The 15,814-nt window shown below is 40.3% G+C and overlaps 1 protein-coding gene across 4 annotated transcripts in view; it reads right to left on the minus strand.

The window, feature by feature from the left end:
- Positions 1-15,814, minus strand: part of FBN2 (fibrillin 2) — a 180,680-nt gene that overhangs the window by 128,041 nt on the left and 36,825 nt on the right. For all 4 annotated transcript variants that reach the window (XM_087741308.1, XM_087741306.1, XM_087741307.1 and 1 more), the window contains exon 6: positions 11,149-11,346. In XM_087741308.1, coding sequence (XP_087597434.1) covers positions 11,149-11,346 — 198 coding nt within the window. The remainder of the gene's footprint in view (positions 1-11,148; positions 11,347-15,814) is intronic.

Consider the following 15,814-nt stretch of genomic DNA (forward strand, 5'->3'; position numbering starts at 1 on the left):
TTCATTACCTCGAAGCCCTTACAAGACACTGACATTCCACTTGAGTTTGTGGATTATAGTATTTCCTCAGTTTTTGTTACTCCTGGTGTTTGCACTATAGATAAAACCTATGATATATGCCTTGGCCATTCACCTGCTTTTTCATTTAAGCAGGTATAATTGCTCATAGTCAAGGCAGAAGGAACTTTTTTTATGTTTTTTTAACTACTGGGCTTGGTATTAAATGCATTTACTGGAGAAGTTTGCATTTAGTTCTTGAATCTGTGCTGATTTAGTCAGCACAGTACTGTACCAAATGCAACAGTTAGATTGTAAATGGATTAAGGACTTTATCAGAGGCATAAACTTTCTGCAAGCGTTTTTCTTCTAAATAACTAGTGCTTGGTGCAATCTAGTTTACCTGGAAAGCAAACTTTTCATCTCTGAAGTATTTTATGGAATTTGGACATGATCCAGCAACACCTAGACAGAAGATGGGTTCCATCATTTATTCACACCCTGCCCACCCAGTAGCTCCCTTCTGAGTAAAGGGTCTTTTGACCCTTGGGCCTCAAAATGCATTCATCACACGCAGTATGCCCGTGCCTTGTGTCATTTATTAATGCTTCTCTATATTAAGCTAACTGTGTCAGCAGATCGGTGGTTAAAAATAATCACTGTATATCTTTCATGGTTTTGTAAGCCAAAGATGTCAAGTAATAGTAAATTAATGGCAGTAGCAGCAGGAAATTAATGCTTTCCAGAAACAGAAAAGGTATCACTGAAGCCTTGAAGTGAACAAAATTTTAAGATCTATTGATTCCATTCATTTCTTTCAATTCCAATTCTATGGTTTTAAAAGGATAAATAAATGTCAAGCTCTGCTGAACTCTGAAAAGCCGATCCCAATTATGCAACACAGTGCAGTGCTTATCCACTGAAGAAAACACAAATGGAATCACTATGAAAGGTGAGATCCTGAAAATCTTTGAATCGCACGCACTATCTTGTTTTTCTGTGCTAATATCAATGTTAATTTGTGAGGGCTTATATGGTAACTATTCTAAGTCATATTTAAATGTAAAGAGAATAAGTATATTCAACCTCAATGTTAGCTTAGAAACATATACATGCTACAAGCCTGATGCTGTTTTTGGTCAGTATCACCTTTTGATGAAAACTCAAGTTTATTTTAATATATCATTAGTGTTTTGAAACTGAGAAAAGTCAGAAAGGACAAAAGTATTTTTTAAAAAGGGCTTATTTTATGAATTGCTTCCTAAATGTCGCTTTAAGATGTATTTTTTCTGAAAATACAATAAATTAGAAATGAAGCATATTTTTATTTGTTTTTTTAATATCTTTGACAGTCAGGCTAAGCCACACAGGAGTTTTAGCATTATTAATTTTACATTTACTCATGCTTTTAAACCCCACTCACATTAACACAATAAACTTTTTGCCATAAACAGAAAATCAGATTAATAACTTTTTAGATACAGTTCTGTGTACAGAGGGTCAATATGCTATAGATTAGGTAGAATGTTTCCATGTGTTCATAGGCTTGATAATAACTGGCAAGTGAAAAAAAGTTCTTCACTTTTGCAGAGTTTTCTCTACAAAACGCCTGCAGGATTTGCACAGCTAACTTTAAACATGTACCTTTGAAAACACAGCCAGATTCAGCTTCCCTTTCTGATGAGTGGGCTGTTTCTCAAAAAACTCTGAAGAACCAAAAAGCTCAGGAAAAATAAATCCTCTCAGATTTTACACACAAATTTTGAAGAGTGCACTTTTTATTTACAATGGTAGCGATAACAGTTATGCAAATAGAAATTTTCTCTTGAATTCTACCTATAATATGTACGGGGAGTTTCTTTGCAATGGATTTGGCATGTGGGAAATAAAAAGTAAACTGGTTGTCAACACAACAGAAAACTGTTGGTTCTTCCTCTGCATTCTAGATAATAGAAATACCACAAATACAAACATAAAACAGAAATAATACTACCCTTTTTTTTTTTTTCTGTTTTAATATTTATTTTCATGCCAGCAGGATGGGATCCTAGATGACACTATTAATACTGTCAGTGAACCAGACACATTAATTCCAAACTCTAGATTATCTAAAAATTATCATCTATCAGTCTTCATTGTGAGTTTGAACCCTCATCTGTCTTCTCTCTTTTGTCCAGTCCATGTCAGTGCCTTTAATATTCACTACAGTATATTCCTACTATGGAACAGATTTTTTTGGATATTCTCTCCTGTAATGGCTATATATACTTAACAATGTCAACAATGGTAGCACGAAGAAGAACTTTCATATTTTCAAGAGCTATTCAGCCAGGACTATGTTTCTCTCCTTAGTGCAAAAAATTAACTGTCTGAAGGGAAAGGGTGTAGCTGAGAAATGGATTGTTGAGGAATGCAGGGAGGAACTGAGAAAACGTCCAACACAGGATTTCTGCCATTATGCTATTCCTAAGGCAGTGTAGCAATGGCAATAAAGTACTTTCAAGTGGAACATTTAAGTTCCTCCTGCCTGAATTCTTGGGAAGAGGGATGTCTGAACAGCTACAATTCCTGTTTAAGCAATGACCGAATAGAAACTGTTGGGGGCAAAAAAAAACCAAACGAAACAATTTGAATTTTGATTGGTTTTGCTTCTCTAATTTTTTAAAAGCTGTTCATGGTAATAATGAAATAACAATACCACCACAATGTTCTATGCAAGCACATTACTCAGAGAACATAATTAATCCTGAAAAGGTGCTTAAGAGCCATTTAAGGTACACTAAGATTGCAACATGCACATCCTGTGAAGAGCAATTTCATACTCAGTAGTTAAATCTTGTCACTCTGATATCTAACACATACTGAAATTATGACCTATTTTGCAATAGTAAGGCTTGCAAGTTCTACTGATTTTGACTTGTTCATATCAAGTCTTGAACTAGGCTATCTGCGGACGTAAGCATTCACTTCAAAAATGCCAGGCATTCAAACTATGGACTGAGTGAGTATGGTCTAATCAGTATGTGACAAAGATACAGTTTTACTGAATACCAAGGGGTTTTGTGTTCCTTTAATAAAAGTCTCTGTAAATCCGATGCCATCAGAAGAAAGAAAAGCATTGAAAAGCATTAGCCAGATCCCTGTATTTGTTTCTAAAACCCTCAGAGAAAATCTTTAATACCAGTCTCATCTGACCTTTCTACTTCATGAAATGAAGCCTCCTCAGATAGGAGTTACCACGCTTGGAGAACAACTGTTTCCTGAATTGCTAATACTCCTCTCTTGATAAAAACATAGTAGCACTCCCTCAGAGGTCCATCTTGACCCCTTTATTTTCTTCTTCACAGTTTACCTCTGTGCAGTCATACCTGCTATCTTTATTGCAGCTTCTGTCTATGCACAACTCATAGATCTACCACCCTTTACTCCTACTATTTGGATTAAACTCTCCAGGATGAGTTTAGCACAGAAATTTTAAGAGTTGATTGTATGTTCTTGCAGTATTGCAGTGTAGTAGCAAGTCCCTCAGTCCCGATTTGTCTGTTCAGCATATCCATGGGCTCCCTCCTAGAGTTTCTACTTTAACTGACTGTTGGAGGTTTTTTTGACCCCTTGTGAACAACACTGCTGTATAACTTTTTTCTAAAAAATTCATATCTAGCTGTAGTGAAATCCTGCAGCTTATTTCTACAGACTATGTATCTTAATATGGAGTTTGGAAAGGTAAACAATGTCTCCACAGTGTCAAGTGCTACATCCAGTCCCTTCCTCCAGTAGAGTGGTCTGATAATTCAAGACAAGGTAGACAACATGCTATCAACCTGCAAACACCACAGAACTTAGGTCAGGAGGAATTACCAGTACTCAGAGCTTAAAAGGGACTGTCTCGACTGTTGGAAATAAAGGCAATGATTTTGTGGAACAAAGAAATTCTTTGTCTCTCCTTTTCCACACAGAAAATCTAACTTTTCTTCATCTGTTTGTGCCTTACCATCATCTTTAACATCACATGCTAACTCCTGCTGACATAAATACAATCAGATCTTCCTATATAGTGATAATATGCCAAAAATGTAGCAAAAATGATGGCTGTTTAAACTTCCTTTGTTCAACCATCACACAAAGTAGACTACCACATTGTTTCTATGCTCCCCAGTGGAATTCAGCAATGATGTTAACTGCATAACTTAAAAATATTTGCCACACAGAATAAGCTGGCAGAAAAAGAAAACACAGTATTGTGGGCACGGGTGCTAAAGAGCTCTATTGATCCCTGACATAATTTAAATAAAGCCCCAGAAGCTACGACAGGATCAGTTTGGCCAACATCTTCGTCATACAAAGGAGTTTGACTTGGAGATTGTAACCAATGCCTTCAGTATGCTGTTTCTGTTTATGACATTGTTACGAAAAGAATGTCTAAAACATACTAATCACTTCCAGATGAACAGTAAAACATAAGCTGTTATATGCAGACAGAGGCCTATTTCTGACACATAAGGAAAGGCACAATCAAGTATTTCTCCTTAGTATAATTCAGATGCTTTAAGGAGTGTAAGCACAGCAAAACAGGAAAGCAAATATTTGGAATGACGAAAAATGAAGGAATTTACTGTTGCTTAAAACTAATCTAAGTATTTTAAATAAAATAGATGGCTTTGCTAAGATAATGCTGTGAAGAGTTCCACAGAAGTGAATTTGAGCTAATAGCTTCAGTTGTAGTTTCTGATCAACCATACTACTGTGTGAATGAAAACTGAAGGAAAAATCAAAAAGATGTTTCACCAAGTTTTAATTTCTAAGAAGTAAAAATCTTACAGCATCTTGATTTTCTCTCAATTTTTCAACTCAAGTTCATAGAAGACTCTTATCAATGGAGAAGACCTGAGTAGAAATCCAGCCAAACAACTGACTTTGTTAGATTTGTGCAATTTTAAGCCACTGAACTATGATGCAGCATAGGGGAAAGCAGCACTAAGAATAATGCTGCAATACACGGGGCCGCGGAGAAGACTGAAAGAGAAGGAATAGGGAAATAAAAGTGAGAAAAGGAGGACATTACCTAGCCTCTTTTGAATCAGTTGAAGAGTAACTTTCCTGAAATCTTTTATAACATGAGCAACAGAAGCTGCCTGAATCAGGATGTTTTTCACCAAGTCACAGACTGGTTGAGGTTGGAAGGGACCTCTGGAGGTCACCTGGTCCAACAACGCTGCTCCAGCAGGGACACCTAGAACAGGCTGCCAAGGATCACATCCAGACAGCTTCTGAATGTCTCCAAGGATGTCTCCAAGGATGGAGACTCAACAACCTCTCTGCTTGAGGGTGCCAGTGCTTGGCCACCCTCACAGTAGGAAAATGTTTCCTGATGTTAAGGAGGATTTTCCTGTGTTTCAGTTTGTACCCAGTGACTTGTTCTGTCACTCCCTTCAGGTATTTGTATATACTGATGAGATCCCCCTTGAGCCTTCTCTTCTCTAGGTTGAAAAGTCCCAGCTCACTCAGCTTTTCCTCATAGGAGAGATGCTCCAGGCCCTTCATCATCTTCGTGGCCCTTCATTGGACTCTCTCCAGTAGCTCCATCTCTCTCTTATTCTGGGGAGCCGAGAACTCAACACAACATTCCCAAGTGTGGCCTCACCAGTGCTGAGGAGAGGGGAAGGATCACCACCCTTCACCTGCTGGCAATACTTTTTCTTCCACAGCCCAGGATACCACGAGTTTTCTTTGCTGCAGGGGCACATTGCTAGCTCATGTTCAACTTGGTGTCCACCAGGACCCCAAGTCCTTTTCTGCAACGTTGCTTTCAAGATCATCAGCACCCAGCAATACTGGCACCTGGGGCTGTTCTTCCCCAGCTGCAGGACTTTGCATTTCCCCTTGTTGAAGCTCATAAGGCTCCTGTCCATCCATTTCTCCAGCCTGTCGAGGTCCCTCTGGATGGCAGCAAGACCCTCTGGCATATCAGCCACTTCTCTCAGTTTGGTGTTATCTGCAAACTTGGTGAGGGTACACCCCGCACCATCATCCAGCTCATTAATGAAGATGCTAAACGGGACTGGACCCAGTACTGACCCCTGGTGTACAGTGCTAGTCACTGCTAGTCATCCACCTCACCACCTGCTCATCCAGCCTGTGCATCAACAGCGTACAGGAGACAGTGCCAAAGCCCTCTTTGTGAACCACCAAACAGAAATTCTTGTTAATACATACATACACACAAACAAATCCTGCTATTGTATGCCTTTGGTTATTTTATAAATAGGGAATTAAAGTAGAAAGTTCTCCAGTACTACAGGGAATCACCCATATAAAAACATAGAGCAGATGATTCTAGCCACTTTATCATTTTGCTAAGAAGGATCTTAACGCTGTCACAGAGGCCCGCTTGCAGATGCAATGCCCGCAGTGTCCCGGCTGTGCTGTCTCGCACGGACTTTGGAAGCCATAAGATACGGATACAGAGAGACGGAAGAGTACATAAAGACTTTGTGAAACCAAAAAAACAAACAAAACAAAAAAAAATCCATCACCAAAATCATTCGAACCTCTGTTTATCCCCAGATTGGCTGGGGACTGATTGATCAAAACGGATTTTGCTCTCTTTGTCAATTTATTTCATTATACAGATCATAATCAGAATGCAAAAAACTGTGTTGATTTCCTGGGAACTGAGGGATACCTATTATGTAGATTATAAGGACGAAGCAGAGTAGTCCCCACCACTCGCAGGGTGGTGTAATAGTTATCCACTTAATAAGTGCATTATCCTAATACACCTCACTTTGTACCTCACTCAGAACCTTATTCCTTCAAGGGGTAGACAGCACCAGCGGGCCTGACTGTGACACAAAATGGTGCAGCAAGCAGGGTCTGAGGATAACAGGGTAGAGATTTATTTGGGTAAGCATGGGATTCCCCGCCCCAGGCCCCGGTTTGACCATGCTTAGGTCCAAGACCACTGGTCTGAGTGGGACCAGGTGAAAAGCCACACGGATCTGACACAGGGAAAAGTTAAAGATGGAAAAGGCAAAGGCATCATCTGTAAAATGTTGGGTGCATGCTATTATGCCAATTGTAATGAAAAGAAGCGATGGGAAGACAAAAAGAGAGAACTGCTTGCTCAAATTGAAAGGTTACAAGAGAAGGTGCAAAGGGAAGAGATGCAGCTGATGATGCAAGGTCTAACTTTATAAAAACATAGAGAAAATGAGATTAGAAGATAAAGTAGTACAGATGGTCAGTGCTACCTTGGAAAAACAGGGTTGGACTGTGGATGCCCTTAAAGTGCAGGCCCTAATATGAGATCCCAGCCACTGGGATGGGGACACTTGGAACAACCCTGATAAGGGGCCAGGTGACTGGGCAAACGATGGTGATGATACTGTGCAAGGAGTCTTCCCCATGATCAAACATGAGGTAAGTGGGGAGGCAGGCAGCAGACCTGCCCAGAATGTAGTTAAGACCACTGCCTTTCTCCTCCTTGATCTGGCCAAATTACAGAGGGAGTTTGGTAAATGGCCTGATGAGTCTGCAATCAAGTGGGTCAAATGAGTTCATGAGATGGGAGGTGATCAAATTGTTTTCAATCAAGAGAAAGCTCAGGAGGGAGGCTGGGGAGCTGGCATCTTTCTCAGGGCAGGTCCAGGAGCGCTATGTTCCCTGACTGCCCAAGCCGCCAATAGGGCTGGGGGTGTCCCTAAACTGGAGCAAGGGGAACAACTGCGTGTTCATGCTTGCTTTGCTCAGGAATTGGCTAACAGATGAATGCAGTTGGCTGTTGAACAGTGTTGATCAAAGGGGACACAACAATAGGGAAGCTTCAGGCTCACCCTTGTATCTGATCCTGAACCTTGATAAATTAGGATCGCTCACACAAAGGTTGGGACACAGCCTTAAATTAATCTTAATTAGTATTGCCCATGCAATGCAAAACGGGCGAAACGGTTGGGGATGGTTCATTAACCAAGTAACACAGAAGGCTAGAATGATAGGGTGCAATGAAGATGTCACCTGACCGAAACCCCCAAAAGAGGCCAGAATCCTTCAAACGAGGTCCTGTGGGACCTCAGGTTAAATCCTCAAGTGGGATGAGAGACAAGAAAGACCTCAGAACCAGTCTGTGGAGGGAAGGTTTAGACCTAGGTTTGTCACTAGAATTAATGCACATGAAACCTACTAGCAGTTTTAGGGGCCATGGTCAAGCTGCCTGTGAAGCCAGCCAGAGTGGCAAGGATGCAGACCGCCTGTCCACCAACTCATTTTATAAAAACACTAGAGAGGCTCTAGATGCTGTTCGGTGTGCTGCTGCCCCACTGGCAGAAAATTAGTAGTGCCCATACCCTGTCTGGTGTCTCCGCTACAGCAGCTGAAACTTTTCAAGTGGGACACCAAGGGGGGTCCACATGCTGTTATCAGCCTGGGCCCTCATAGATTTCCTGTAAGATCTTTGATTGACACTGGAGCCCAAATTTCTTGTTTTCCCTCTGCCTTAATGGCAACCCTGGGTATCTCTCCCCATACATGTGTTCACGTTCAAGGAGTGGGCAGCCAGCCAACCTCTCAGTGCATGGGTGGTGTTGCACCTTCCTGATGAACAGACATTGCCAAGTTAAAGTTGCTTTTGTTCCTGACCTAAAACAAGCACTACAGCTCCACAAGCCTGACTGGGGAAGCCGCTTGTGGACAGCACTGGCTGGAATAAATTTCCACTGGGGCACACATGGACAACCAATTGGCAAGGCTTTTCTGCTTGGACTGCCCTTGATGAACCTGTCTACTCCCCCGGGAGTGCCTCGAGATGTGCAGACTGGGCAAGCAGTATCTTTTAACCACTCCACTGAGGGGCTTAAATGAAGCCTCCTTTTCAGCATGCATAACAACATCTAGAGCATTCAGTGTTGCTGCTGGTAGCATGTGGCCAACCAGCTGCATTTTGAGCAGCGTCGCAGGCGCCTGAACCATGCCAATATGACGTGGCTTGGCCTCTTTTTCCTGACGGCCATTAGCGCAGCCCCACAGAGAGATTATTCCACTCAGGAAGGGCTTAAAAGTAATGTAGTCTTGCAAATGGTAATGGATTTTGTGCAAGATGTGGGCATTAATGATGGTCCATTTTCTACATGTATTGCTACTCTGACATCAGCTGAGAGCACCCCTTTATACCTTTATGGTTCAGGCATTAACGTATCAGAATTAATAGCAAACATTTCCAAAACAGCAGTTCCCCTCAATGCCACTGAAGGTGTCCAGGTGCGTATACATCTAGCTTCAGGTCCCACGCACTTGAACCTAAAAACAATGAAAGCTGCCTGGAAGGGGTAGATGGCTGGACTACCAACACCACCACCCATACTTGGGACTGGGATTGGACCACCCCAAGCAGTGGATTTAATTTAACCCACTTTAATGCATCAAAGCCTATCATCTCTGTTTCCTATAATATATATAATGCAAGATTGTGATATGACGGACACAGGTGAAACATGCAATGGTACTCTGTGGGACATTGACTGGTTCCATTTAGAAGTGGTAAAACAGCAACTCCCACGGTCATTTCAAATTTCTTGGTTTCAAATACAAGATGTTTCCTGGTACATCCACTTAGGAGGAAAATGAAATCTAACGAAGTGGGCCCACACAGTGAATTACTCTAAGGTCCAGGAGTTTAAACTCATCAACCCACCTCAAGAGAAGTGGGCCCTCTGGTCTCATGCTATACATCAAGCCCTATTCATGTGGGAAAAAAATGTTTCCATGGTGGTATGGACATCCCCAGGTATGGTATAGCTGTGCAGTGATGAATATGCCCATCCCAACTTTAATTGGTGGAAAAATCAAACTTGGGAAGATGCCTACCAGCCAGTCGCCTGCACCCTAGATACCATTCTATTTTGCCCTAGGAAATGAATGCCCCATATGTTGCACCCCTTAACTGGGCATAACTATTGCGTAAAGCAAGAAACATTTACTTGGGAAGAAATGAGCGTGGGTCAATGGCTGAAATCGATGATGTGGCTGAATGGTTTATTCCAGATAGCAACATTAAGACTAACATTATCATCGGAGATACCCTCGTCCAGCTGGGATGTCTGGCCAACAGCGCCAGAACATCCTTCATATTGGTCAACACATGGTTGCAAGCCACTACCAAGATGATACTACAAAACAGACTGGCGCTAGATGCCCTCTCGCTCAAACAAGGTGGAGCGTACACACTCATCAATGCAACAACAGGCTGTTGTACCTCAGAGTCTGAACCTTATTCCTTCAAGGGGTTAGACAGCAGCATAGGATCTGACCATGGCACCTACTTGGATTCCATTGCTTCTTGGAAAGGCTCTAAGACAACACAGCCTGCAAACTGACCATGTGCATCAGCCTGTAACAGAAAAGTAGTACATTCTCCTTCGGGAGTTCTAGTATCCTCTGTTATTGCATTCTTTATTCAGTTTTTTCTAAAATCTGGCCAAGCAGCTACAGCAGAAGAGATACCTATCTTTCAGGATAGGTGGATTGCAGAAACAACAGAAAGGAAGAGCAGCAAGTCTCTTAACATCATGGAAAGGGACATTGGGTAAGGCAAGATGGGTTTTCCATTTCTCAAACATTTTATGAATACAAACATAGAAGACTGCAGTCCTTCCTTACTCATGCATTTTTCTAGCCCTGTACAAATAATCCAGAGCATCCAGAAGGTTCACTATGTGCTTTACCTAAATGATGGAATTAAAAAAAAATAATTCTATACAGTATTTCCCAACCACTTTATAAAGAAAACAACTCAGTAGCAAGAAATAGTGAATTTTTCAGTAGAATGAATGAAGTATATATTAGTTAAGGGCTACAGCAACATAAGCCAGTTGCCTGATCGGTGCTCTACTGCAGGCTGTGCTCAGCAGACATTCTGACCTTTTCCTGCTCTTTACTTATGGCTCCTTGATTTGCATTCATTTTTTCCAGGCACTTGAGTTTTGTTCTATATGTACACTAGCTAAAACTGGAAGCAGCAAAGCATATCCAAATTTTATCAAAAGTAAGACACAGAACACACACAAGGAAAACAGTGATTTTGTTTTAAGTGGACACAAGGTTTTCAAGACGCATATCAGCAACACAACAGTCATACACAATTTAAACTAGAAGGCTTACCTTGACATGCTCCAGTGCGAATATTAGGGATGAAGCCACGACGGCATGGCTGAGGCTGAGCAGGGCACATTTCACAGGGGTGACCCCAGGCACGTCCGATGGTCGCACAACAGAGGGTTTTTGTGCAAACAATTCCAGTTAGCTGGCCCTGACACATCTGGTTGTTAACTTGTGTGAAACATGGGCCTGTTCTGTAATCTGGAAAAAAGTAAAGAAAGATCACTGTATTATACAAGACAGTGTACTAGTAACCATAGAGAGAATCTGTTTTTAATCCAGTAGGTACCTATATTAAGAAAATTCCAAGAGGATGTGGAAATTTAAGTTATGCTACTGCTTACAGAAGTAGCATGACACCTTCCACTGAAAGTAATGATTTTCACAAGGTTATTTTATCTTTCAATTTATTTCTTTCTGACAGATGCAAGTTGTGAAAGGCAGCTGGACCCAAAACTGATCTGTGCATTGACAATGTATCCAGTAAAACCCATAATAAGCAAAAAAGTTTTACAAACAAACAAGTAAACAATCAAAAGAGCAGATCAGATTAAGCAAACAAGGACTGGGAACTGGTTTTCTTGTTCCTGAATTACTTCATGGCGATGCATGGGAGGGAACTACAGACCACAGCACCCACACATTTGTTCACTCCACATTGATCAAGGTCCATGCCAGCAACTGTCACAGAATCAACATTCCTGCTGGAATGCTTACTGCAAAATAGTGGTACCTACAGAGGACTAATTAGTAAACCACTATTTATTTTCAGAGGAATAACATGAGATAATATAACTTATTCAAGCTATATTGAGTACACTCAATACAGCATACAAACTATATGAAAATATACTCCTAGTCAAATTCCTGTAAACAGTTAACTCATTATGGTTCAGCCTGTATAAAGAGAAAGATTTTTTAACCTTATGAGGCAACACAAACTGGGAACAACAATTAACTCAAATTCTCTAGGAACAAATGAGAAACAGATGGTTGCTTTAAGCTAGATTTCATATCCTTACGGAAACTTTAAGAGGGTGAAAAAAAAAGAAGAAAATGCAAAGCTTCCACTCAGACTCAGTCACGTGAAAGAAGTCGTAACAGTGGGGTTATGGCTACTCTCCCTGCTATCCTGTCCTATTCTCCTTTTTTTCTTAATGAAAACAGACTCCAATACTGGTACGTGGGTCACACACTGTCTTCCGCACACTTTCATTAGTGTGCAATTGGTCTCACAACCAAGCTACAGATGGGACAATCGATGCTTTCTAGAATTTGATACTTTCACCCTGAAGAATGAAAATAAGAGCTTTGACATATTTGGAAAGGAAGAAAATGGTCTTTCTAGTGAGATCTCATAGTAAGCTAGCTTTGCAATAAGACACAAGGCTCTTAAAGTAAAAGCTAGCTCAAATAGAAATAAATGTTCTGCTCCTATCTTTGATAAGGTTCATTCAGGTATCAGCCTAGGAAAGACTTCTGCACACAGTTATTAATACACATTGGCAGTTAATTTCAACTGGGCTGTTCACTTTAAATGAAGTTAAGCAAGCACATTAAGTATCCACCACAAAAATGCCTAAAAATAAAAGGAGATTAAAAGATCTTAAATACTTGGTAAGGACTGTGAATTTTAATCTTTCTTCATTTTCATTAGAATATAATCTTCAGAGTTATAACTTTGAGCTTCCCCTGTGTCCATCAAGCCACAAAGATAGTACTTTCAGTAAAATACATATAAAAAGAAAATCCTGTCCATTGGAAAAAGGATTCAGCAATACTTCACCCAACATACTGGAAGCCAAGCAGCTTTACAATGGTCTCAGATTAATTACATCCAAGGCCCTTGCCAAATTGGAGAGAGCTGAATTTTAACATAAAATACAGACCCTGATGACTGATAGCAGAAGACGGTGATCTCATCAAGCTATAGCCTCATATGAGAATGACATATTTGAAACACAAACTCCAAACATCAAAGATTTAAATTCCAGTAACTAACTGTTATCTTGTTTGGATTTTAGTTAGGGGTAAGGCTAAGAAAAAGACCCCATCACAGATTATGACTGTATACTTCTTTAATATAAAGTTTACTCAGGTGTCACAAACATTGAGGGAAATATGTGATAGACTGCATTTAACCTGCAAATCATCAGCAATGGTCAGCCTGCTATCAGAAGAAAAACAGAACTGCTCGGAATTTAACAACTGAAAGAAATGGAATTAAATGCTGACTCCAGTGAAAACAAGTGGGAATTTGGCTATTGAATTCAATGACAACACTATTTCATTCCTGGAAAACAGTATTGCACTCTTTATGAAATAGCTGTATTATAATTTATTGTCTAATATTATCTGTAAAAGCATTCTCTACATCACGCGGTGAAAGTAATGAGCTTCATATGCATGGAAAAAGCTTTTACTACTGCTCAATGAGCAGACTCCCATTCTAATGTCAACTAAGTTATATACACCGCTAATATGATAGCAATACAAATGATTAAGAAGAGTCCACTCATTTCATTTTCTCATTAATGACTGAGGTACAAATAATAGGCAGATTCTGGGAAAGTCTGTGGTCTGTTCTATGTAAAGAGCTTATTGTTTGACTGTAACATGCACATTGCAGAATTTTTGCCCAAGTGATGATTGCAGTCAGATCAATAATGATTGAGTCTTTCCTGAAAATTAAGATTGATTTTAGACTCCTCATGAATGAGATTCTCAAAAACATGAAGCTGAAAAAGACAAAAGGACGTGTGTGGGTAAACCTCAAAAGACCATTTACGACCCACTAGCAACACTGAGAATGCCATTATAAAATATAATCACTACCAGAAGAAAGTAAGATTTCCAGTAGTGCAAGGGAGCATGATCTCTGGATCCACGCAGATCTGTATGGGAATACCAAATCCTGTCCTGCTTCTAGAAGTTGTATTCTGCATAAGCCCAGGCAGGCATGGATCTGTGCCTGGAGGGCTACTCAATGTGCAATTCCTTTGCAGAACTTAAGCATGATGGCTGGTCATGCATTCCTTACTCCATGCACTCAAATGAAGTCCAGTTCTTCATGGGGGTATGACCCCTATGATGAAATCAAATAATGATTTATTATGCATCTCTCAAATTTCCAAAGCTTGCACAAAGTCACTTGGTCTGTTCAGCTTGGAGAAAAGGAGACTGAGAGGACACCTCATTGCGGTCTACAGCTTCCTCACAAGGGAAGGAGGAGGGGCAGGTGCTGATCTATTCTCCTTGACGACCAATGATAGGACCCAAGGGAATGGCAGGAAGATACACCAGGGGAGGTTTAGGTTGGACATTAGGAAAAGGTTCTTCACCCAAAGGGTAGTGGAGCACTGGAACAAGCTCCCCCGGGAGGCAGTCATGGCACCAAGCCTGACAACATTCAAGAAGCATTTGGACAACACCCTCAGACACATGGTATGATTTTTGGGGTTGTCTTATGCAGGGACAGGAGCTGGACTCAATGATCCTTGTGGGTTCCTTCCAACTCAGGATATCCTATGATTCTATGATTCACCAGGACTGATAATCTTGACATCCCAGCTCACTTTGGAACTCCTATTCAGAAAATAAGTAGTTCTGCTGGACAGTATTGTATTTTTACAGCATCTCTTCTCCGAGGTACACTTTTTTATAGGACCAATCTTTGGATAACGTGAAGCGATTACAGTAGGAGTAGAAATACAAATTATGTTATTTTTCTGTTCAATGGTTGGTGATCCATAGGAATATTCTGGCCAAAGATCTTCCATGTTAAGAAGCTTGGAATTCAATCAGACGAGATTAAACTTGGAACTTAAACCTGAGCTGTGAATTGTATTTGAGTTCCATCACCTTCCCGTAAGACATAAGATGACCATGTGTATACTCTGTCAACCCTAGTAATGAAAAGTTCAGTTTGGAGGGTGTGTTTGGAAGAAAGATTAGAGAATATAACCAGACTCCAAGAAGTTTTTGTGCAAGAGAATGAGTTAGATACAAGAAGGAATGATACCAATACACCCATTGCTTAATATATCCTATTAAGTAAGAAACATATGCTCTGGAAACCTATATATATGTGTGTGTATATATATATATATGTGTGTGTGTGTGTGCCTACCCGTGCCTTAACAAACAGAGAATACATAAATCATAATGTTCAGGTTCTATAACCAAGCAGCTTCCATCAGTGCAAATCTGCAGGAGGGGATCTAAAAATCTGACTACTGCAACTTAAACAGTAGAAGAACAAATGAAACTATTGTTAAATTTTCAGGTAGATTTACAAATAAAAATAAATTCAACCCAAAATGCTGAGATCCTGAATGATACTTCAGAATAATGGCACATAAGCAACAGATCCTGAGCTCCTAAGAGAATATGCAGCTTATATAACCTTGGGCTATAGAAGCAGAAACCTAGCAGCAGACCATTTCCAGACAGCAACAGGGAAGTAACCTGCTATCTGCACCCAGCAAGAGTGGTTCTTTACACAGCTATGGCAACTGCATTTCAAACAGAATGCTGGAAAACTGGAAAAATTATGCAGAGTCAGAAGAATAATTTAAATTTCAGAAACATGCTTTATAGTAACATTAATATTTTAAAATAATATTGTAATTTAAAATATTATCCATAAAAAATGTATCCATTTTAAAAA

This window comes from Nipponia nippon, unplaced genomic scaffold, assembly GCF_047370975.1.
Source record: "Nipponia nippon isolate SJK-2023a ecotype South Korea unplaced genomic scaffold, ASM4737097v1 scaffold_8, whole genome shotgun sequence".
NCBI lineage: Eukaryota > Metazoa > Chordata > Aves > Pelecaniformes > Threskiornithidae > Nipponia > Nipponia nippon.